This window comes from Rhopilema esculentum, chromosome 9, assembly GCF_057945365.1.
Source record: "Rhopilema esculentum isolate cy_ngs chromosome 9, ASM5794536v1, whole genome shotgun sequence".
NCBI lineage: Eukaryota > Metazoa > Cnidaria > Scyphozoa > Rhizostomeae > Rhizostomatidae > Rhopilema > Rhopilema esculentum.
In genome coordinates, this window is record NC_142823.1 from 1223534 (window position 1) to 1246309 (window position 22776).

The 22776-nt window shown below is 35.8% G+C and overlaps 3 protein-coding genes across 8 annotated transcripts in view; 1 reads left to right on the forward strand and 2 right to left on the reverse strand.

Moving 5' to 3' along the window:
- Positions 1-8624, reverse strand: part of LOC135689092 (jouberin) — a 40107-nt gene extending 31483 nt beyond the window's left edge. Inside the window, exon 1 of one of the 2 annotated variants that reach the window (XM_089109954.1) lies at positions 8416-8624. The gene's annotated coding sequence lies outside the window, so the exon portion shown is untranslated. Of the gene's footprint in view, positions 1-2265; positions 2402-8415 lie in introns of those variants that run through there. The other variant, XM_089109953.1, reaches the window with a different exon arrangement.
- LOC135689058 (uncharacterized) lies at positions 1969-14681 on the forward strand. Its single transcript, XM_089109960.1, has 5 exons — positions 1969-2209; positions 11455-11493; positions 12520-13015; positions 13705-13811; positions 14487-14681. The coding sequence occupies exons 2-5, from the start codon at positions 11473-11475 to the stop codon at positions 14679-14681; spliced, it is 819 nt and encodes a 272-aa protein (XP_088966086.1). The 5' UTR covers positions 1969-2209; positions 11455-11472.
- A 1013-nt stretch (positions 14682-15694) lies between these two features.
- Positions 15695-21074, reverse strand: LOC135689220 (metabotropic glutamate receptor 4-like). Of its 5 annotated transcripts, none has more exons than XM_089109959.1 (3): positions 20821-21074; positions 20187-20251; positions 15695-19624 (listed from the first exon to the last, which is right to left on the reverse strand). In XM_089109959.1, the coding sequence occupies exons 2-3, from the start codon at positions 20233-20235 to the stop codon at positions 17166-17168; spliced, it is 2508 nt and encodes an 835-aa protein (XP_088966085.1). In that variant the 5' UTR covers positions 20236-20251; positions 20821-21074; the 3' UTR covers positions 15695-17165. The 5 variants fall into 5 exon arrangements, with proteins under 5 accessions (XP_088966085.1, XP_088966082.1, XP_088966083.1 ...); XM_089109956.1 differs by having other exon boundaries at positions 20187-20336; XM_089109957.1 differs by having other exon boundaries at positions 20670-21074.
- Between the last annotated feature and the right edge of the window lie 1702 nt (positions 21075-22776).

Genomic DNA, 22776 nt, shown 5'->3' on the forward strand with positions numbered 1-22776 from the left:
TTAAGCTTTAAAAAGCTACTTTTTGGAGCAGGAGTGTGTTTGACGTATGCTCTTTAGAGAGAGGATGACTCTATTTTCGTTGGTTCGTCGATAAAAATCTTTCGTCTTCTATACTTTGTTAAGCCAAGCACCTCCTCAGCACAACTTCAAGCGGTTATTCCACAGTGTTCCAATGTGTCAATTTAAGTTAAAATAGCTTGAAATTGTACGAGTAAAATAAGCGAATTTAAAATGAAAATTCACTTTTCTAATGTGAGTTTTGATAAATGTAGTTTAGTATGGTGTACGTCAATGAATAATGACCAAAAATTGATATAAATTAATGAAGATATTGTACAATAGAAAATTGAATGTAATTTCGATGTTTCAAGCACAACTCTTCATCAGGTAAAAAGAAAAGGCGGGGGGAACAGATAGAAAGAGAATAGAAGAGTAGAATCGAAAGATTAACTAATTGGAAGGCAGTAGAAATACGACGTAGAACATGTAAATTTAACGGTAGAAATTAAACATCAGAAAGGTAGCACGTGCTCGCATTCTTTCGTTGGTCAGTTTTTCTTTGTTAGCAATGACAATGTGATCATTACAAACAATTTTCACCGCACATTAGCGACCCTATTTTTGCTCTTTAGATTGCTAGAGGTTGGCTTCGAATCGTTAAAATCAATTTTTAATGTATGATTGCCGGCCATTCGATCAAAATAGGCGATAATTGCAATGAAATTTGAATTTTACTAATTTGACTGCGAGATGATTGATCAATGGACCATCAACCATTCTTTAACCATGAAAAGACTTACGCAAATAGAACTGAGAATCACAATATTTAACTACGAGTTCTTTATCATCAGAATCCAACCACTGGATAAAAAGAAAGAAACTAAGTACAAAAGCGTGTGTATCTCGTTTGAATCCGGTGTGAAAATGTTGTGCCTTCGACATAGATAAAAGCAGATAGGACTTATTTGCACTGATTGTGTAATTTGATTCTCGTTGTGTGCCAAATAAGCTAAAGCTAGTTGTGAACATGCACTTTGTGACAATTTCACAATGCTTTTTTAGAATTTCGATCCAGCCTTTATCAATTTTTGGGAATTTTTCTTATCCAAGTGCAAAAAATTAGAAAGAAAACTCAGCCCCGCAAAACTTTGGATACGAGAATTTAAAAGTCAAAGCAGATAATCTTTGTAGAAAACAAAACCAAACAGTTTTACGAATGGAAAATTTTCACAAAAAGAGCCAATCTATGATATTTAGCGGTAACAAATTTTTCAAAATTGAGTAAAGCGTGTTCAAGAAATGTTTCTTATAAATTTATTTCAGAACAAATTCGATCTTAAACCAATATTAGAAAAAGTTTCTCAAATTCTAGTTGTATCCCCGTCCCTTCTAGTAGGGTTTTTAAATCTTTATAATAATTTGAATTTCTTATGAAATGTGTGTAGAAGCATTGATAAACCAATTTTCAATTCCAAAAGCCCAATCGCAACCCGTTAAAGTCGAAGTCTTCAACAATAACAAAGAAACAAAAAGGAACTATTTCTTCAATTTAGAAGAGTTCAAATCCACCAAAAAGGGGTTTGTAATCTTCAAGAAAAGACAAAAAAAAATTTTTGTTGTGAACGATATTATAAAATTTTTTATAGGTATAGCTAGAACTTCATTATATAATTACAGTTCTTTTTCTAATTTAATCATATAATTGAAACTTATTTTATTTTCCGAGGAGAAACTATTTGCCCCAGTTTTTTCACTTTCCGGTGAATCTAAATCCACTCTAATTAATTAACCTCTCTCTCAAACGGCTGGCGGCACGCGCTTCGGTTGGTCTAACGTGTTGCCAGATATTAGCTTTTTTCACTTAAGGCACCACTTACTAATAGTTTCTATCATAATCAAATAAATAATGTTAATGGAATATATTTAAGTGTTGCCCCTAGCAAACTAATGACTCGCTGTTAAGTGTGTAACTTCTGGTTTATACAGATCGTTTAATTTTTTCCACTGTCTTCTATTGCAAAATACAAGAATTTTACGTGTGACCTTTGTTACACAAGATATCCACGAAGGCTGCAAAGGAGGGCGGCAGCTGTCTGGAGAAGCCCCAAGGGAAATAAAAGAGTACACACTGCGGACGTTGCTCATTTCAGGGCAAGAAGAATCCACTGCAAAGTCGTATTGGTCAGAAGTCAGAGATCAAAAGTTAAAGGTTAGTCTAAACAGAGATTAATACAAATAAAGAATTGCAGAAAATAAATTACTTACAGCTTTACTTCGGAAGCCATCGTATTCCAGGTGGCCGATAAAACGAATTCCTTTTGCTTTAGGCTTGGCCTGGATGTCAAATCAGACAATAGTTGCAATTTCTAAGGTCACTTTTAGGTCAGAGTTTTCTCAGTTCAAGCCAGGAAAATATGTCAGATTGTCAAAAACCACAAACCAAAATATTTGCGGCATTTAAGATATCATTTTGGAAAGATAATCTTTGCAGTCTTTTCCTGTAAGATTAAAAGGCTTAAAGATTTCAGGTTTTGTATCCTTTAAACAATTTAAAAGTGTTTGCTGCTCTTTTTCCTTTACTTGCTAAGCCTTTAAAAAGCTTAACGTCTTTGCTTTTTGCATAAATATTTTTTCGTTTTAAGCATGGATCAATTATAAGATTTTAGGACGCCAAAATCTTTGCGACCGGCGATCAACGCAAGTCATTATCTAAAAGCCTTAAATTTAGTAAGGATGTTTTGGAATAATATTGTAAAACATATACCGGCTTAAAGTATGGATAGTAGAGACAAGCAGACGAGAGCAATATTGCCTGACCGGTTCAAACAGACAAAAATTGCCTAGCAAATTAGATCTAAAGTTATGCTGTTGTGCGGAAAGAATTTCCTAGTGGTACCACATTTCATATGTCCGCCTTTGGCATACTGCGTGACGTGATGGGTCATATAATTTTGAATTATTGATAGCAATGATTCAATTAATACAACGTTGTCTACTAAAAACATGCTAGCTTTATTCGATAATGTTTAAAGTAGCATTTTATGCACCTACCGAGAGCTATTTAAAACAGTCAAGTATATACAAAACTCTCAGAGCTAGTATCATCCAACATAGAATGCTGAAATGTTATATCACCTCAACGGAATGTAAACCAACTTTTTGTTGCTATTCATACTTGCAGCACACTGCATTCTGTTTCAAGTACGAAATAAACCTTTTGTCATGCGGTTTCTTAGGTCCTTACTAGCATAGGCTTCGAGCAGAAAAGTTTCTTTTTTATACCATAGCGTTGACTGTTGCGTTGCACCCAGATCATTCGAGTGTCTCAGAAAGATACATCCTAGCCATCAAACGACTGTTTATTACAATCTATTAACACTGCTGGAGGCTAAACAGCTGAATTTCTAAACAATGATTGTAACAGGCCAGACTCTTACTGGCTAGCATGCAACTCAAGGTCAAATTTTCCATTTACCAACAAATCTGCATGCTCAGCCCTTGGAACGAATGCTAAAAGATGACAGACAAAGCAAATATGTCTATCGTCGACTTGCTTTCTGCTATAATTACAACGCTGTCTGTTAGGTTATAACAACTTCAATCAAGATAACAGCGGGCAAAAATTTGAGCATAATTTGGTATGTTTCCTATTTCTTCCAATAACTAGTATCTAGGAATTCGATGCAACAGTTCCTAAAAATTCGACTGTGCATGATTGTGACTTTTTCATTTTTAACTAAAATTTTTTTTTGAATTTCAAAGCAATTCGTGCTCAGCTAAAGGTTCCGTCTCGAATTTTACAATCAAATACTGCGATTTTTTTCACTTCGCATGCTAACTTACATTATACTGAATAAAACCCTTTATGAATATAGATGTCGATTTTATAATGAGAGTTCGGCATCTTTATTTTGCTTTTGTTTCATTCGTTACTTAAGCAATCAAATTTTTAAGTAAGTTTTGTTGTATTATCGTCGTCTCATTAAGTTTACTCTAGTTTTCACGCATCAGTGATTTCATTAGAAATCACCTTGCACATTCGAATAAAGCTAGTACAGACTTAGCCCATAGCTTATTTTAATCTTTATAAATTGAAAAATTAAAAGTTGAAAATAAAGAAAAGCACAATCTCAATTCACAAGTAACTTGTTTGTCAAAGTTTAAGGGAAAACGCGAATGAGACAAAATTTTATTTTGATACTCAATAGTTTGAAATCGCAGAATCTGTAGTTAAGCTTAGATATCTTTATATAAAACCTTAAGACTAAAACAAAGTAAAAACTTTTGCAAAAAGAAGATGATAGCTAACTTATCCAATTTATAAGTTATAAAGTAGTCAAAGTTTAGCTGAAAGTATGGATTTCTGGCTAGGTCAATGCTCTGATGAAGGTATGCTTGCACAGTGGCACGTCTGCACAAAGATATTTATCATCGAAGAAGGATTTGCTCTATTCTACGTCCTTCGAAGTGACTACATTATACGATTAATGTTTGGAATTCGACCTGTATATGCTTATTTGCGATACATGCTTGGAGTATTTACTGGCGTCTAATGATCGCATTAAGCATGAATCTTGAAGTTTTAACCGTCCTTTTCTATTGACCGCAACGAAGTTATTCTCAATTCCAGATATCTATGGCTGCTTTCCGTATGAAAAATTATGGAAAATGGTGACCTTGTTTCAAAAAAGGAACTCCATCAATGAAATTTTTCAAAGAAAGGATACTTTGCTAAAGTTCCCAAAATTGAATGATATTTCAATGGATTGATTTGTGAATTGCAGAACCTACTATTAAAAAAGCTCGCCTCATGTAGTTTTTTTCTTAAGTTCAAGCTAGTAAAAACCATATTCAAAGAACACAGGAACTTTTGGGGAAACAGATAAGATAGTGAGAACTAGATCTTGCAAAGAACATGCATTTCTTGTTCACAAAAGATACTGTTACAATATGAAGAAATTCTGTCATTAATGTTTTGGTTTTGTTGTAAAAGAACAATTGACTATAAAAAACGATGGTAATCAATGCCAACTTTCAAGATCCATAAATGGCATCATAAAAAAGAATACAAAAGTATAGCCTCTTTGCAACTCAATGTTAAAATATGTAAAGTACAAGAAACTAACAGTTAACATATATCAAATATGATTATTATGCATTATTACAAAAGTTTTATATACCTATGATTTAAAACTAATCGGGCTGACGTGAACCGGATTTTACTATGTTTCGTTCCAACACATGATACAGTAAAAAAGTCGCTGAGAAAGGCCACCGAAAACAGTCCAATGTAATATGGTAATATGAGAAAAAAACTCTTGTGGCAATCTATAAGAGCACACTCATGAAAAAGTGTTTCGTTTAGGTATACTTCATCATCGCGTTCATCAGCTTGAAAGCTGCAGCTGCATTTTGCATTCCAGACCAATTTCCAAAGCATTAAGAATCCGGAGTCGGATGTATTCATTGTTCTAATCTACTAGCTTATCTACATAAGTCAATATCCGAAAGGCAAATCGCACCTTTTATCCGGACATTTTCAGCTGCTTTGTGAGAACATGCAACAGGTTAGCGAATCACGCAGCCCAAGTGTTTTGGCTATCAGCAGGATTTCTGTCTTTGTTACCACGCTTTTGAAAATATTGACTTTTGTATGATATCAAATATTCGTTTTAAGGTATAGATGGTAATTACATGTTAAAGCATGATTCATTTTATTTCCGACTGTCTTGTCCTTTTGGTCATCAAAAACCCGAATACATAATGACTCATCGTAATCAATATTTATCTGGGAAAGGGAACTGGAAACCAGCGATTTTCGAATCTTCACAAATCGATATAAAGATAAGACCAGAAAATGCATAACAAGATCATTCTATCAATATTAAAGCTATACACTGTGAAGTTTACAATCGCTTAAGATTCTCTTCTAAAACATTCTTACTAAGCATTACAAACCAGTCTTTCATAAGGATTTCCGTCCTTTTAGGAAATATGAAAGCGCAAATATAAAGTATAATCAGTCATAGGTCTATATGATTATACTCAAAAGCTGTTACTATCTATTAATATAGGTATATGTATGCGTTACCCGCGACCCACTACATAGTGTACTCAATTCTTCGTACACAAAAAAAGCTTTGATATAGCATTTCAATCATGTTTCGGTTTAAACGGACTGTGAAATGGTTTTCTAAGCCATGAAACAGTTTTTCGAGGTCTTCTTATGCTTATGATATTTAAATTAGGTCTTACAAGTGACGGACAATCGCCAATTACGGTTAAGGCTCGTATTTTTGTTTAAAGATGAAAGTAGATTTTGGTGCTAAATTTGACCAGTCAGGGAGCCAAATCACTTTAAGTACAGGTTCAAAGTAGCTAGAGATGATATTAATACCTCGTGTGAAAGCTATTAGGAGCTATTAACATCATTAGGCAGTGTATTGACAACGGATAATGCCGTGTATTCCTTTCTCCGGATTAGGCCAAGATTACTACATTTCAAACGGAAATTGAACCAAAAACGCCAATGATTCATTTATCTGGATGACCAGGTTCGGACGTAGTTAAAATGTTTGACTGGATTCCAAACACATTGAGACATGCCATAAGTGTTTAGGTTTTCCATGTCGCAGTTTCAAGGTCACAAATGCTCGGGGCATGCGCAGATTTGTGTGCCTCTGCAGCGTTGCTTTGAGTAATAGGAAGTGAGGCTGTATGGAATGTAATACTATTTTGGATTTACAATAAGAATGCCCTAGTTTTCTAATACCAGTCGGGTGCAATGCAATAATATTCTTTTGCTTTTGACAGAAATTTCTGTTGCTGCTGCTATGTTAGCAATTTCGATGTTTTTACAGCGAAACATATTCGTTGTGGTTGACAGGATGCCAATGAAATTCAAACATCTAAGTTTATCAACACAATAATGGCGGGCTCAGAAATTTTTATATCAAATTTATAAACTTGGGCAATAACAAAATTTAAATATGTTAAATATATTTGCATTTAACATATAAGCTTATAAGTTTCGATACTGTTGGGGCCAGGGGCGCCAGAAGCATGGGGGCAGCTGCCCCCCTGCCCTGACTCTATGGGGGCAGCGGGGGCAGCACTGTGCCTTTGTGAAAATGGCACTGTGTTTATGCGAATGGAATAGCGAGATGAAATATTAGTGCGGTTAGGAACAAAATGAAAGCATTTAAAACATTGGGTGCATTTGTTATGAACTTATGGGCAATAATGATATTTCTTTCGGCAACACTCTAAAATGTAGGGAATTACTGTAGAATAAGGTGAGTGGCGTAACGGAGGCATCTGGGGTCCTAGGGGAAAACTGAGATGGGACCCCTTTAAACGGACTCTAGTAGAGCATATCAAACACTAATGCAATACGCAACACTAACCCAAGTTAGCTAGTACAAGCTTCAATTGGAGTAATCTAAAAGCTTTTAAAAATGAGGTGAACTTTAGCAAAGTCATCAGAATTTATAAAAAAGAAGTTACCATACAAATAAAGAAGGTAACAAAGATGGAAACCCATTGATAAATCATTATTTCAATTGAATGCCACAAAAAATGCCTGTCAGAGCTCACAAGTCATTGCAATTGTACAATTCATTTGCACTTTCATCTGCAACTGCAAAACGCACTTTTACCACAATGCAGCGTGATACGACTCGACAGCCAGGGTGGGGGAGGGGGGTGGGGTTAACTAAGGCTTATTTTGAACGGGGACGTGTCATTTTGGCTAAAAAGTTTCGAACCATGAATCCGTACATGTCTGAAAAATGTGAACCATAATTCCGCAATCATGATGAAAACTTTACCCATAATCCCGCAAAGCAAATAACATTTTTAAAGCACAACAAAATCATCAATGAAGTTTTGCATGTCCTTTGCCAAAAATCTCAATATTGCACATAATTCATACTTACATTTCTAACTGGACACTTATTTTGTTAATGCTCAATCTCCCTTCTAATAATTTTGCAATACATTTCGAAAATTGTATCCATTGTTCTGCACATATTTCAAAAATTGATACCGATAATTCCGCACTTTTCAGAAAAAGGTACCCCTAAAAATTGGCACGTCCCCCTACCTTCAAACATGTTAAGGAACCAATCCTCTCCCACCTAGCAAAAGCCTAAGCAACAGAATGGGAAGTTTTAGACTGGCCTTTTAGATTAAATGTTTTATCGGTACCAAAGTAATATGTTATAATTTTGTTGTTTACATCATTTTTTGTTATAATTCTAATATTAGTTATTGAAAATGTGCCCTTTTTGAGTAGCTGCCCCCGCCGCCTCAAAATGCTTCTGGCGTCCCTGGTTGGAGCAGGTGTGAAAATAGCTGACAGAGAATAACAACTTGGTGAACAACGAAAAAACAATCGAAAATAATCTTACTCACTCTCTACATCAGTGTCTATTTCAAAGTTCCCAGTCTAGTCCTCTAGGCTTGGTCTCACTTGCTACAAGAACCTTACTGTGTTGGGGCACTCGAAAATATTCACGTTGCCTTCATCTTTGAATATTTGCACATAGCAGCAAGATGTCTGTCATTCAATTTTCATTTTTAGGCCGAACGTTTTAAAACTTCTAAACCAAACAGCCAAGGGTTGAGAATTTGTTTGCCGTGCAGTTAATTAAATAAAAACTGGATGTGAAAATCAATTTTTTTATAAATGATAGAGGATCAGACTTTGTTGACAGTTACAAACAGTTAAATTATTAACTGGCTTTCAACCTTGAGCATGGATTCTTGAGCCCTTAGTCCGTAGGGTTCTAAAGCTGGGTATTGTGTGAGCATAGGGGGAAAATGTACTGTGGTGTGTTCAAGGTAAGCAGATAATAAAAATAATCAATCTATAGTCCAAGAACAACTGCATCAATAGCCATTGTTGCTGCACCAACCTCTTTAATGTATAAAGTTACCTTCTGACATCTGCATCGTTTTAATATCCTTTATCTAACACTTAGTACCCAACAGTGTTGGTCGCAAGCAGAGAATTCGAAATTTTTTCACAATCTTTATGGTAAACAGCAACTACAATTAATTGCCTAAAAACAACAAGGCAGTAAGAAATGGCTGGAATATTTGAGCAGAAAAACTTTAGGGGTTGTCCGTATTTCACTTGTAGAACAAAGAATAGGTGCAAGCAAGTGCTTTTGGCGCAAAGTTATCATCACTTGAACAATGGAAGTTGGGGTCCCATCAAAGAGCAACCCATTGAAGCTAGGGCTGCGGCCTGCTCCGAAGCTTTCTGGGGCTTCGGCTATACCAACCCTGCAACAGCTGCTGTAAGTTTTATGCTTTATGACTAGCGTTGATTAAAAACTCAGCAAGATTCTTTGTCTGAGTGCTTCTGATTGCGTCTGGAATAAGGATTTTCTGCTGTGACTGAAAAAGCATTTTGACGTTGTATTGACAGTTCAATTGGAAATCTAGAGTGACGAACTGAAAGTTAAATCAAGGGTTTCTGCTTTTGATTTTACTCTGCATTTACATAATAGTGTGGTAAAAAGAAACAAAGACAACTGAATAAGTGTTGAAATATGCTGAAGGTCACGCCGACTTAGAAAAAATGTGCTACTTGACTTTCTTTTGACAGTAGCTTCTAGCTAGGTTTATGTTTTTAGACAGTAGCTAGGTCTATATTCAACAATTTTTTTGCTAGTATCGCTGGAATTGAAATTCGATTATATGACTCTGTGTCCGATGCTTTAATTTGATTTTTCGTTTTTGAAAGAGAAGGAAAAGGGCTTTACTGTAGCAAAACACCAGAAATATGAATTAATCAATAGAAGCTCAATTGATTTTTCTTAAAGTCACCCTCGTGCCTTGCAAGCTAATCAAAGCCTGTTTAATATCTTATATCTAGAGTACGTCTAGAATTAAAGATTAAATAAATTTAATAAAAGTCAGTACGTCCAGAGGATCCAAAAACTGAACATTCATAAAAAATCCCTTTTTTCATAATCCCCGAGATCTAGGTTATTTTAAAGCATCAAGAGCTTATTTGATTATCATTATCAAACTAATTTATAAACCCTACTTTTCTATCGATGCACGCCTCGCCATTTCTTCACCTGCGATTGCCTATTATCTGCGGATGTATATTTAAGGTAGATATAAATCTGTATTCTGTGGATACAAAGCACGCCCAGTTTAATGTTGATAGCAGTTTGGTTCAAGCAATCACACTATGGTTTCGCCTTCAGTTCTTGGTTCCTGACTTTCTTCTGCTTTCTTCAAGGTATGGTATTATCATAACAATAGGCGACTTGGTAACATTAGTTTGACTTGATTGCCATATATACGCTTAAAGAATATGAATAAAGATTGTAATAATAATAATAATGTCAATGTGTAGATCACTGTTTGCAGTGTTGATGTCTACGGAACCGAGGGCCATTTTCAGCCTAAAAGAGAGCTTTTGCAATAAAGATACTTTCAAACAGATGGATAGAAAAAAAACAATAGTATATGTCATTAGAAACAGCATAAATTACCAACTACTAAGAGTGGGGGAAACTTGACTAGTAATATTGGTTTTACCGCAATCTATCTTAATGTATTTTCATGTGCTTAACAAAATTATGAAAATTGCTTTTTGCCAATCGTTTTCCAGTAATTGTGACATCATTGAGAATCGCATCGTTTTCCGGTAATTATAGCTTCACTAGCTACAAGGGTTTCGTTATACCATATCAAGTAGTTTTGTAATAATTTTTCGATCTACAATATAGAGCTTGATTGAGTGTTCGATTTTGTAACAAAGGAAAATTTGACGCTTCGTAGGCGCTTTGACCAGCTGAGCATTACACATTATGTCACGTGCTCTTAAACAATTCATGCTTTTTTGTAGAAATTGATGCCGTTCACGGGCCTTATAACTATCTTGTCAAAGGTTTTTAAAAAGATTTGCAATGTTCCTCATTAGCACTAATTAGTAAATGCTAGGAAAAATGCTCCCGAGAATGAATGTTTGAGCAACACGTGATTCTAACGGCTGCAAGATTGTTTGATGATTACACATGGCCGGACGTAAACGGGAACACATTGTAAATGTCATTAAAATACACCCTCTCTATTTAATAAAATTTGAATAAAAAGAACGACAAATGAAATGATAAAAACTACAGAAGCTCAGTAACCAGGAAAAAACTGACAACTGATGTCTTTTGGTTGAATCTTAGACAAAAGAGACAAGCAGTTTTGCTTCGCTGTAATTGCAGTGTTGTTAGGTAGCAAGAAATCTTTTGACATTCAAGCTGCAAGCTGCAAGGTATAAGATAATGATATGTAATCATGTCAAAAAGGGATGAATAGCTAGAAAAAGCTTTTGAAAAGGATCTAGATCAATGCTAAAATTCATCTGATTGAATTTCATGATAGATTGCCTTCAGGTTCATAAGCACAGAGATATACAATTTCCTTCTTTTCCAGAAATCGTTTGGAAACATCATGGCAGTTTATCTGAGAAATGTAAGTCACACCTTTTAAACTTGTCTTTGATATTTTTATATTTCAATCACGTTTCTAACAACCAGATAATTTCTGCTGGGGCTGGAGTGATCATGATTGTGTTCTACTATTTTAGAAATTGATTTTTCTCTAAATGCATGCTAGCTTTTGTATTTAAAACCACTCGATAACTGTTTTTAATAACACTTTTGTGGCAAGGTTGATTAGCTGATAAAGTCTGCTCGGTAATTTTAGCATGACAGACAAAATCCGGAACCTGCTTTCTTCTTTGAAATGTTCATCCTCAGATGCTTTGCTTTCAAGCTTTGTCATTGCTCTTTTTTGGCAAATCGAGCCTCTATGTTTTCATATAGCGTGTTTTGTAAAATACGAGTGTATACTTCATGGAAATGAAAAACTAATTAAATTTCTTGCCACTTTGCAGTAAGAGTTGATTGTGTTGTGCACATGAGCTAGCGAGAAACTTCAGTTTTTTCAAAATGCTTTTATAACATCGATAAGATCAAATATTTTGAAGCATTTGATCAATTATGTTACATATTTTCGAGAAAAAGATGGAAAATGCATTTTGAAAAAATGAAAATTAATCTCAAGTATCGTCATCGTTATAGCATAGGCTAAGTTATTATTTTTATTTGCTTTATCTATATTTGATTATCTAAGCATCACCATTTTGTTTATTTTCTTCAATTGTAAAATGACTGATATTTTTATCTTGGCAAGCAAGACAGAAAGCTAGAGTTGTTTATTCCTCTCACTTTGATAAAATTAGAGTGATAAACAGGAGAGTTAGAATTCAGCGAACTACGAAAATTAGTAACAGACCGATCACTTTCTAGTCAGGCTCTTTATAATTCTGATCTAAGTCTTTGAAAGACTATGCAGTCACAAATTTATCTATACAGTGAAAATTGATGGTTGCAGTAACACTGTGAAAATAGATGGACTTTTTTGCTAAGGGTTATCTGAATATTGTAAAGCCAAATCAAAGATCTATAATCGGTTTATAAATTCTGTCACTTTCAGGTTCATGTGTTAATGCTAGTGATCCTCCTTTACGTTATCCATGTCAAAGAAATAAGTTGCAATGGTACAGACATGAGCATGGAAGAAATACAGACCAGAGTTGCAGAGGCAATGCGTAAAGACTTTTTTGAGACACTCCGAACACAGATGGGACAACAAGATGAACGCTCGTTGAGGTCAAGCAGATCGAGACACAGAGGTGAGGTACTGCCGTCTTTGTATCACCCAAACCTGGGACACTTACAATTTGGCAAAAGACTTCTGAGCAAAAACCATGCTGAGTACAAAAGAACGTCTAGAATTGACGTGAAAGCAGCCCTTGAAAAGCACTGGAGAAACAAGGGAATGCCATTTTATGCGCGACGAAACTTCCCGATTGTTGATATCCACACGCCATCTGTGAGCAGAATAGGGAAACTGCTCAACCGATTGGGCAAAACGGTTGCTGTATCAGCGGACAAAGTCACGGGTGCCAGATCACTTTCAGCTCCAAACAGTAAGTATGATTTCATAAACAGTGCCATATTCACCCACAGACCCATTAGACCAAGGGGTCCATTGAAGTTGATTTAAAAGGAAAAATCTACATTTTTTACGGCTTTTGCAAAGTAAAGAGAAACTCAATCAATTGAAAGCTCCATTCTATAAATGTTTTGATTGTATTGGCCCCCATCAACTTTTTGCCCGGTGCCACAACAGGTATAAAGGCGCCCAATTTATAAACTATGTATTAAAGAAGCTTATAAGCATAATGCCAAACAGGTGTATGAGGCACTTTGTTCCAAAGTACTTCATGTAAGTGATCACGCAATGCATGTTTTCCAGCTCTACTTTAACAACTGTAAGAAAAAGTAGCTAGAAGGTGCCTAATTTGAAGTGTCTATGATTCAACACTATTCAAAGCCATTAGTTGTCTTTTTTCTTGATGTTTTATTTTTAATGACGTATATTTTTCAAAAACTGTTTAGCTTGGTTTTCACCTTATCAATTTTTGTTTTTTGGTTCCTAGCTATTTCCATTCGAAGACAGGTAAAATAAACATTTACAGTGAAGCAACCGACAACATTTCAAATATTTTGATAAACATTTCAAGATATAAATCATGAATTTATTAATATTACTTTAAGAATTAATATTACAAATTTAATTTACCATTTCCATCTGACTTTGGCAACTTCGTTTTAGCTCAATTACGGATGGAGTCGGTTGGTTTTGGAGCTCTAATGATCAAAGGGCTGGATTCAAATAAATACATTTGTATGAAGGAAACTGAAGGAAACATCTACGTCTCTGTGAGTTGGAATCGCCTATTTATTAATTACTATACCGCTTTTACATTGGACGTTTTATCTTTTTGCTTTAAAGAGAGCTAGAGATTTGATTTTTCCGCCTAATTTACATGTGATGAAGAATTTCTATCGCCTTTGTTTACCACAAGCAGAAATCTGTCTAACAATCTCTCAAACATTGGAGTGATTCGTTGTGTGAATAATTATTTGTGAGGATTTGAACCAAATAACATCTGAATCTATTTGCATCTGAATATGCAATAGCTACTCTGAAATCAGGGTTCGCCTAAAAAAAATTGTAAAAACGAGTGTAAAACGAGATTAGGGACAATAAGAATTTGCCACAAAATGTAATTGCTAAAGACCGATTTAGGCATACGAATGTCACCAAGATCAACCAGTTATTGTTACTCACCAATATTATTCCTGATCAATATTGAAAATAAATTTACATATACCTCACATTGAAATATCATTATGCATGCTAGCAAATATCAGTTTTACATGATACAATCAATAGTCGAGTACGTGTGCTTGTATTCGATCTTTGTATTTATATCAATACATAGAACTTTTTTAATGATTTTGTTTTCTTCATTTTGCAATTTGGTAGCACTGTACATTAAACGGGTATGATTATGTATTTTAAAGGCTTATATAAAGCACTTTGTATTTTAGAGCACAAAAAGTCTCGAATGTGTGTTTATGGAGCGGCTAGAACTAAACAGTTACCACACGTATCAAGCATTTTTGCACAGAAACCACAAATCCAGATGGTATTTGTCAATAAATGGAGAAGGAAGGCCAGCTAATGGAAAGAGAAGTAGATATTACAAAAAGTCAAGTCAGTTTGTAAGAGTTTCAAGGCTTTAAGGAGAAATGTCGTAGATAAAGTAGTTTCAATTATCAGAGCTCTGATAAAATGAGCATTAAATGTATGGCACAACGGAGGAGAGCAAAATAACATGCCAGATTAGTGAAGGAAGAGACAACTGATATCAATGGCTTTTACATTTCTCGGTGTGTTAACGTATTGACTATAGATTTCTTTTAGCAAAAATTATTTCTCGTAAATGTTCCAGAGTTTATTATATATAAATTTAATCTTGTTCAAGAGTTCAGAAAACGCTTCAACGTCCCTCGGATGAAATATTGCCCTAATTACCTTCCTTAAAACTTTTCCCACAGCAAGGAGAAAGAATGTTTTCTGAACTCTATCGAATCCACAATTTTAACATAGCTTCAGGGCGTGGCCCGAAAAAATACTTTCCAAATAGCTTACACAAGGAGAAAATTGAATAATGTCAATAAGACATTTTTGCCATTGAAAAATGATAGAAGTTACAAAATTATTTCAGTTCTAAAGCAATGCAGTTCCCATCATATTAACTTAATTACAGAGGTCTGACCTTTTTGCCAAAGAACTCTAATCCATAAGCATGAACTCGACCTCATCACTTTGACCTTTGGATTTCGACCTTTCCAAAACTCTAAACTGTGACCTTGAATTTTATTTAAGTAGTGAAGGCGCTCAGAATTTTAATTTTGGGAATAAAGAGGTTACATGCAGATAGCTTGTAAGTTTGAAGTTAAAGAAAATTGCATTTCACTGTAAAGCAATATACAGGTTGCTCAAATCTAGATTATCTATAACTTTTAGCTGTAAAATACGCATAAATAGAGAAATTTTATCTACAGAGAATACAAATTGAAATATATATATATTGTTAGTTAGTTAGTAGGTATCAATGTATATTGTAGGTTATATTGAATAATATCAATGTAGATTGAATCGAACAGAAGTTATGTTTCAAAATTTGATTCTGCGGCTTTCTGATGTAAAAACCTTGTCTTTGATAACAATTGAATATGGAGAGAATAGATGGACTTTTTTGCTAAGGGTATATAAAAAATAATTGTTCTTTGATATGACTTAGTAATGAAAATTAGCGTGAACTGCAACAGAATCTGATTCCTTAGCTAATAATTTGATTTATTCATAACGTCATTGAGTATTCACTTTTGTTACCTCAAAACATGTGGAAAATTCAGTACGACTGGATTGCCTTCCATTTACATTACGTTCCATCTACAAAGATTCGAATCATAGATTTTTCTTTTTAATGGACCTGCGAATTTTGTTCAAATTAGTAAAACTTTCAATTACACGAGTTCGAATTAGTCTGCGTTGGCTGAATTGTTACTTTCCTGATTAAAGACAAAAGCAATAAGGTACAACCATTTATGCAAAAAGAGGCAAATGTAAGATATTGTTACCATAAGATCCTACACGATCTTTAATAGCTGCAAAGAAGACATTCGCATATAAGGCTATAAGGCTGCTCGACCAGGACCACCAAAATATAATATAACTTGGCAATATAAAGAAGAAAATCAAACTATCGAAATGAACTATAGAGCTGGAGCAATTCTAATGCCATCAGATGGCAGTTATTTGAAGGGCATTTGTATCAATCTTTCTCTCACAAACCAGGCTAAACGGTATTTAATAACCAAATATTTGCAATATATTAATTTTACAATCTTTATAAATATTTCAGTAAGTGGTAATGCTTTTGAAACTGACATGTTAAAAGAAGAAATGTAGTAAAAAGGAAATTATAACTAAATGAAGTACACTATAAGTCTTAAACAAGTTTAAAAGGAAAGAGTGGCTGCGTACTTGAAATTCTTTATTGACAGCATTTTGCAGGTACCAAGAAAAGGTGCCATGCTGTTTTAGATTCCTTATCTAAGCTCTTCCAAAGGTTGGCTAATGCGAAAATGATTTCTGACCATCATTCGCTTTTAGAAGCGGTAATATTGGATTTGTATTAGTGGAACATTGTTAACCGTTACTTCTTTACTTCAATGCCAAGCATCAAGCATTACTTTGTGTTACTTGGGTACCAAGTGCTACTTAGGTACAAGGCGCTACTTGGGTACCAGCGTTACTGGGTTACCAGGCGCTACTTAGGTACCAGGTGCTACTTGCGTACAAGGCGCTACTTAGGTACAAGGCGCTACTTTGGTACAAGGCGCTACTTTGGTACAAGGCGCTACTTTGGTACCAGCGTTACTGGGGTACCAGGCGCTACTTAGGTACCAGGTGCTACTTGCGTACAAGGCGCTACTTAGGTACAAGGCGCTACTTTGGTACAAGGTGCTACTTGCGTACAAGGCGCTACTTAGGTACAAGGCGCTACTTTGGTACCAGCGTTACTGGGGTACCAGGCGCTACATAGGTACCAGGTGTTACTTGGGTACCAGGCGTTATTTGGGCCCAAAGCTTTTATACGGCACCAAGCAACGTTTGTTGTACTAAATTTTGCAGAATCATAATCTTGCAATCTTTGTTTAAATTCCTGTAACCGCAGTAGAAACAGTGCTCACTTGGGATGATAGGAAGAACCTCACCGGCACGGTTTCTCTCTGACCAAAGAATATCCGTGTCAATTTAGGCCCAAAAAGTCCAGCAGCGTTGACTGTACTAACAGCGTTACAGAAAATCCCAACGACTAACTCTGACTCTTGAATTTCCCTGTTATGGGAATCGAGCCATAGTTTAACTGAAACAAATGAGACCCACATCAAGCAATTGGCGTACATCGTGATGCCAATGCTTGAAGCTTCGTTAAAATTCTCCGGGAATCTTCTGGTTTTGTAGGCGTAAAATGTGCATTGGAGCATGAAGATGGAGCACGGAAGCAGGTTCAGCAGGAAATTAAACCGGTTTGATTTGCACGTGAGAAACACATGATCTCCATCTGGAGATCGGGTAGGCATCACCAAAGGTGGATCGGCCAGTATCCAAGCAGTGCTGAGCAAGACTTGCAGACCCAGGAACAGCAAACAGATTGTTATTTGCGATTTTGTGCTAACTAGAATAGGCGTTCGGGCTAATTTTGCTGCCTCGAAAATGCGATAGATTCTGTTGGTTTTGAGCATTAATGCACCGTAACATGTCGTAAGGCCCAAACCGACGATAATCCGGCGAAGTGCACACGTCGCAAATGTAGGCTCCATGATAAACAAGATCGACGTACCAAACAATGCATAGAACGAAGTCAGAATTACGAAAGATATCTCTCTGCTTGATGCCTTGACGACCTGATTGTTGATATTCTTAATAAAAGAAGTAAATACGAAAGTTGTAAGAAGTAAGCCGAGTGTCATGCCAGTAATAATGATGACAGGAAGCGTATTGGCGTAGCTTAAAGAAAGAATAGGGAGGTCCATGCATTGATCTCTTTGGTCGTTGGCTTTCTGGTGGTAGAGGCATTGAACGCAGCTGTTATTTGTGATAATACTGTTATTACTGCATGGCTTACACGAGAAGCAGCACTGAGGATGGAGCATATCTGCAGTCTTAATTTCGTTCAGTTTACATGGAGATGAACACCTAGAAACTGTTGTCATATTCGAAGAACTCCATTGAATAGCCGGCCTGGTATAAACCTTTATGAAGCCTGCATTTGTGCCATGCCTTCTTTGCCATTGCCCGACCTTCTGAAACTCTCTGCCGTCAAAATTCACAATATCAAATGGCCTAGGAACACTGCCATGTCTGTCAAAGTTTACTGAATGAGGGAGCAATCCGCATGTCGTGCTTTGGTTCTGAAAGAATCGAAGAATATCAAATCGTGGGTCTTTCATTCCGAACTGCAATAGCAATGTTTTGCAAGCTGTAGTGGTGAGATTCTTTGGAAAGCAATGCTTTTCAAGGTACTTCCGCACACCGCAGGCAATGGTTTGAACTGCAGAAATGACAGCCTTTGTTGGAACAAAACGATATCTGTGACTTAAACCATGTTCCAGCTTCTCTTTTCCAGAACATAATCTCATTCCTTTCGAACGAGCAGCGTTAGCACTTAACGAGCAGTTAAGCACTTTTGACATCAACTCACTCAGCCAGAAACGGCGCGAATAATTCTCAGCGTGCCTGTCTACATATGCATCAAAATCTGGCATCGTCATATTCGAGTAACTGAGCATTAGGGCTCCTTTCGCCGCTTGCTCAATACCACTAACAAACCCCTTATACGCCATGAACTTCGTACCTGATATCCAAGTCAACTGCAATCTAGCCCGATGATCAGCCTCAGCTACATGCAACAGCAGCCTCGTGTCTTCTTCGCTTGACAGTATTACGACTACAGTGGCCTTTTCATTAGCAAGTAGTTTTGATATCGCATTCTCGTAGTGCTCTCTTGTCGGTTTTCTCGGAAGTGCCACTTGGGTTGCTATACATATACCTTTCAATTTAGAAACAAACAGCTCAGAGCTTTCTAGCCCGTTGTATCCGTAAGAATTAACCACCGATACATAAGTCCAATTGAAATGACGTATGATATCAATAATAGCAAGGACTTCATCCTCCTCAGATGGTCCTGTCCGAAAAAATGTCCCATATCTATCCCTGTCATTAAACTCAATTGTTGTTGCTGCGTGGCTGATTGTAAGTTGGTTAAAAGCAGCTGCTTTAGGAGACGTGAAAACTGCAATGTCTGACTGCATAGGCCCAATTGACCCCATTATACGGTGATATGAAAGCTGATTCATAGCAGAAATGATCCCTTTTACCGTCCCACAATTGTAAAAAATCTTCGTGTAAAAAGGAATCCCTTGCAAAATACTCTTATTCTCGTTGATTGTGCGAACAGCATATTTTATAGCTTCTTTATAGTAAAATGAGTGTTCATTCAGCTCGCCACATCCACCATATTTGGTTTTGTCATAGCGATGAATGTCCAGATATCCACCAATCCAAATGTCATAGTAACTATCACCTGCTCCTGCAGTCTCGAACATCAAATCTGATAAACAAAACAGTTTAGTTGTTGAAACGTTAGTTGCTTTGAATCGCGATAAAAGGAGATGATGCTAACTTCCTAAAAGAGCCTAAAGTTACGTCTCGGAATAAAAGGAAAATGGAAACTCCTTGCGAACGTATAAATGAATCTTACTATCGATTTTCTAAACTAATTTTATATTTTGAGTAATAAGAGCATCCAAATGCTTCCTTGTAGTAGCAAAGAGTCTCTTAAATCTTCAAGCAGGTTGTTGTCACGGTCATACCCATGGTTAAAATCCTAGCACCCAGTGGTAGGAAAGAAGAGTTCCCAGAGATACAATCATTAGGCTCATCTTTTCAGATTTTGGGATAAGAGTTTTATACAATACAAGCCTGCATCCTACAATTATTACCAAAAGTCAATTCGCAACATTAACGGATGACGTGGACCTTCAGCTTCGATTTTCATAAATGTTCATTTTTTATTTCTTTCGAAAAGGTTTGATTTGAAGGAAGGAAACACAAAAGCATGTTTAACAAAGGGATTGTAGCAAAATCTTTTTTATATCATTCTGTAAACTCACCGGCAAATTTCAGCAATGTAAACACCACAATATAAAAACGTGACCTCATCTTCTGTCAATCTGATCTGGAAGTTCAGCAAATCAGTGTGTATTCTTTAGAAGCTCGTCAAGTAGCAATTCTTATCAAGGGGACATAAATATCGCGATCTTCTGTAGAAAGTAAGAATGTAGAAGTATGTAGAAGGATTTTTTCTGCCAGCACATAATTTTCAATATTCTATTCCACTAGATTCAACAGATTTTCATTTTAAGTGACAAGACACTAAGCCAAACATGATGAAGTCAATTAAGAAATCCATAAAGAATAAAAAACGTATCGTTTTTTACGTGTGTTTTACTCTAGCCTAGCTAATTCTTCTGTGGCAACATTTAAATATGAGTGACTAATCCAATTTGGAATCTAGTATGAAATTACAGCAAATACCTTTTCAAGCTTGGCCTCCAGATTTTCATAAGCAGATATTAGTGAGATACGAAACTCACCTTTTGATAAAGAAGTTCACAAGCTCATCTCTTGGCAGCTCAAAGACGAAAGGCTGGTAGAAAATCTGAAGTCAGACAAGCTGCAGAGATATGACTTATAAATGTAGCATAAATTTATGAAATTTCCCAAGTAAACAAACTCTGGACTTACTTAACGGGCTCAAATTGCTTGACCAACTGAGCAAACACCACGAACATGCCTACTTGCGTAAAAATCAGTGAAATCATCGTTCTGTTCTTGTAGATCCGATGAATATCTTTCAAGGCAAATAGGCAACCTTTTTTCAATTACAATCTAAACTGATGTAGGTATGGCTGGTTTTCTCCATGAAAACAATGAAATCCTCATGAAAACAAGAAAGTCAAACAATCACGGATATGGCTGATTTTCTCTCAGAATGCAAAAGAAATTTATGTTTTTTATTTACTTTGTGCTTGACCAAGACAAACAGACTTTGATTAGCACAAATTAATTTTTACCAGGTGCTTGTACTTTGTTATTTGGTCAAAGGAATGGATAACACACGGTCGTTTAATATTCAAACAAAATATTGCGAATAAGTAGTTTTCAGATACCTTTGTATAATTTGGTTGAATTCTACTTACTGGCCTTGAGAATGACGTGAATGGAAATCCGAAGGAATTTTACTTTCAAGATGATTTCTAAGCAAAATAATTAAGGAAAGAGAATTATTATTTTGTGTTATACCTGCGTGGTACTCCTCAATTTCCATAGTATAGGTAAGCCTGTTATGCCGTAATGACAAAAAATCTTGAGAGAATGTCTGATGAAAAACCAGCACTAAATATACTCTACTATTTTGCAATGCTAAACTCTCTTATACCTAGAAATTACATTTCCTCAACCTTGCTTCAGAGAAGATTGGTTTACAAAAGTTCATATTGGTTGACAAGTCGATTGGTTGACAAATGAAAAATTGTAAAGAATTTGCTTTGAGCAAAATAGAACACCGAGATAAATTCATTCATCAAGACATTTATCATGAATGAAAAAGAAAATTTCTGATTCTTTAGAAACACTTGCATGCTCTTTTCTTTCTTCTTAAGCAAATAAGAATTTTTTGTATTATTAACAAAGGGAAGCGGTAAAATTGCTTCCATATAATTTCTAGCCTAATGTTAATTAAAAGCAGACCCATAGAATTCATCTAGTGTAAACAAAACTTTGAAAACACCCTATGGATCTCTTAGTACTTTAAATCCAAGATTAACAAAATAAACTAAAAATTGTCATATTTTATTTCGAAACCAAATCTAAGAAACATCTTCTTCCGCTGTCTGCTTTTCTTCATGCTTGGACGAACAACCCTGATCCTGAGCCCTTCCTAATTACTTAAAGTGCCCATGAAATGACATTTCACACATTTGAAAGAAATTGAGACTTCTACATGTTCTTGCAATATAAAACGAAAATGAATTCGAAAATTTGCACAGGAAAGTTTGTTTTGGGGGCTTTAAAAACAATGAGTGAGAGAAATTAAGCATAAGAATCAGTGACGTCACAAAGTATGCAGTAGGTTCTATCTTCACAGTAATCACACTATACGACTTAGTCAGGAATGTTAGTCAAACAATGGTGCGAATTGTGATACCAGCATGAAATTTTGCAAAGAGGGGCAGCTTGATACGCTGAAAAAATAGTATATGAAACCCAACTGAAAATTGCCCCTTTTGGCTATTTTTAGACCGGGGTTCTTTTCCCAAAGCCCCTAATGGCGTTATTACAATATATCTTATAAAGGTAGGTACAATAGCACGAAACTCTACAACAGAGGGCAGTTTGATACCCTAACTGAAAATTGCCCCTTTTGGCTATTTTTCGACCGGGGTTCTTTTCCCAAAGCCCCTAATGGCGTTATTACAATATATCATATAAAGGTAGGTACAATAGCACGAAACTCTACAACAGAGGGCAGTTTGATACCCTAACTGAAAATTGTCCCCTTTTGGCTATTTTTAGACCGGGGTTCTTTTCCCAAAGCCCCTAATGGCGTTATTACAATATATCTTATAAAAGTAGGTACAATAGCACGAAACCCTACAACAGAGGGCAGTTTGATACCCTAAATGAAAATTGTCCCCTTTT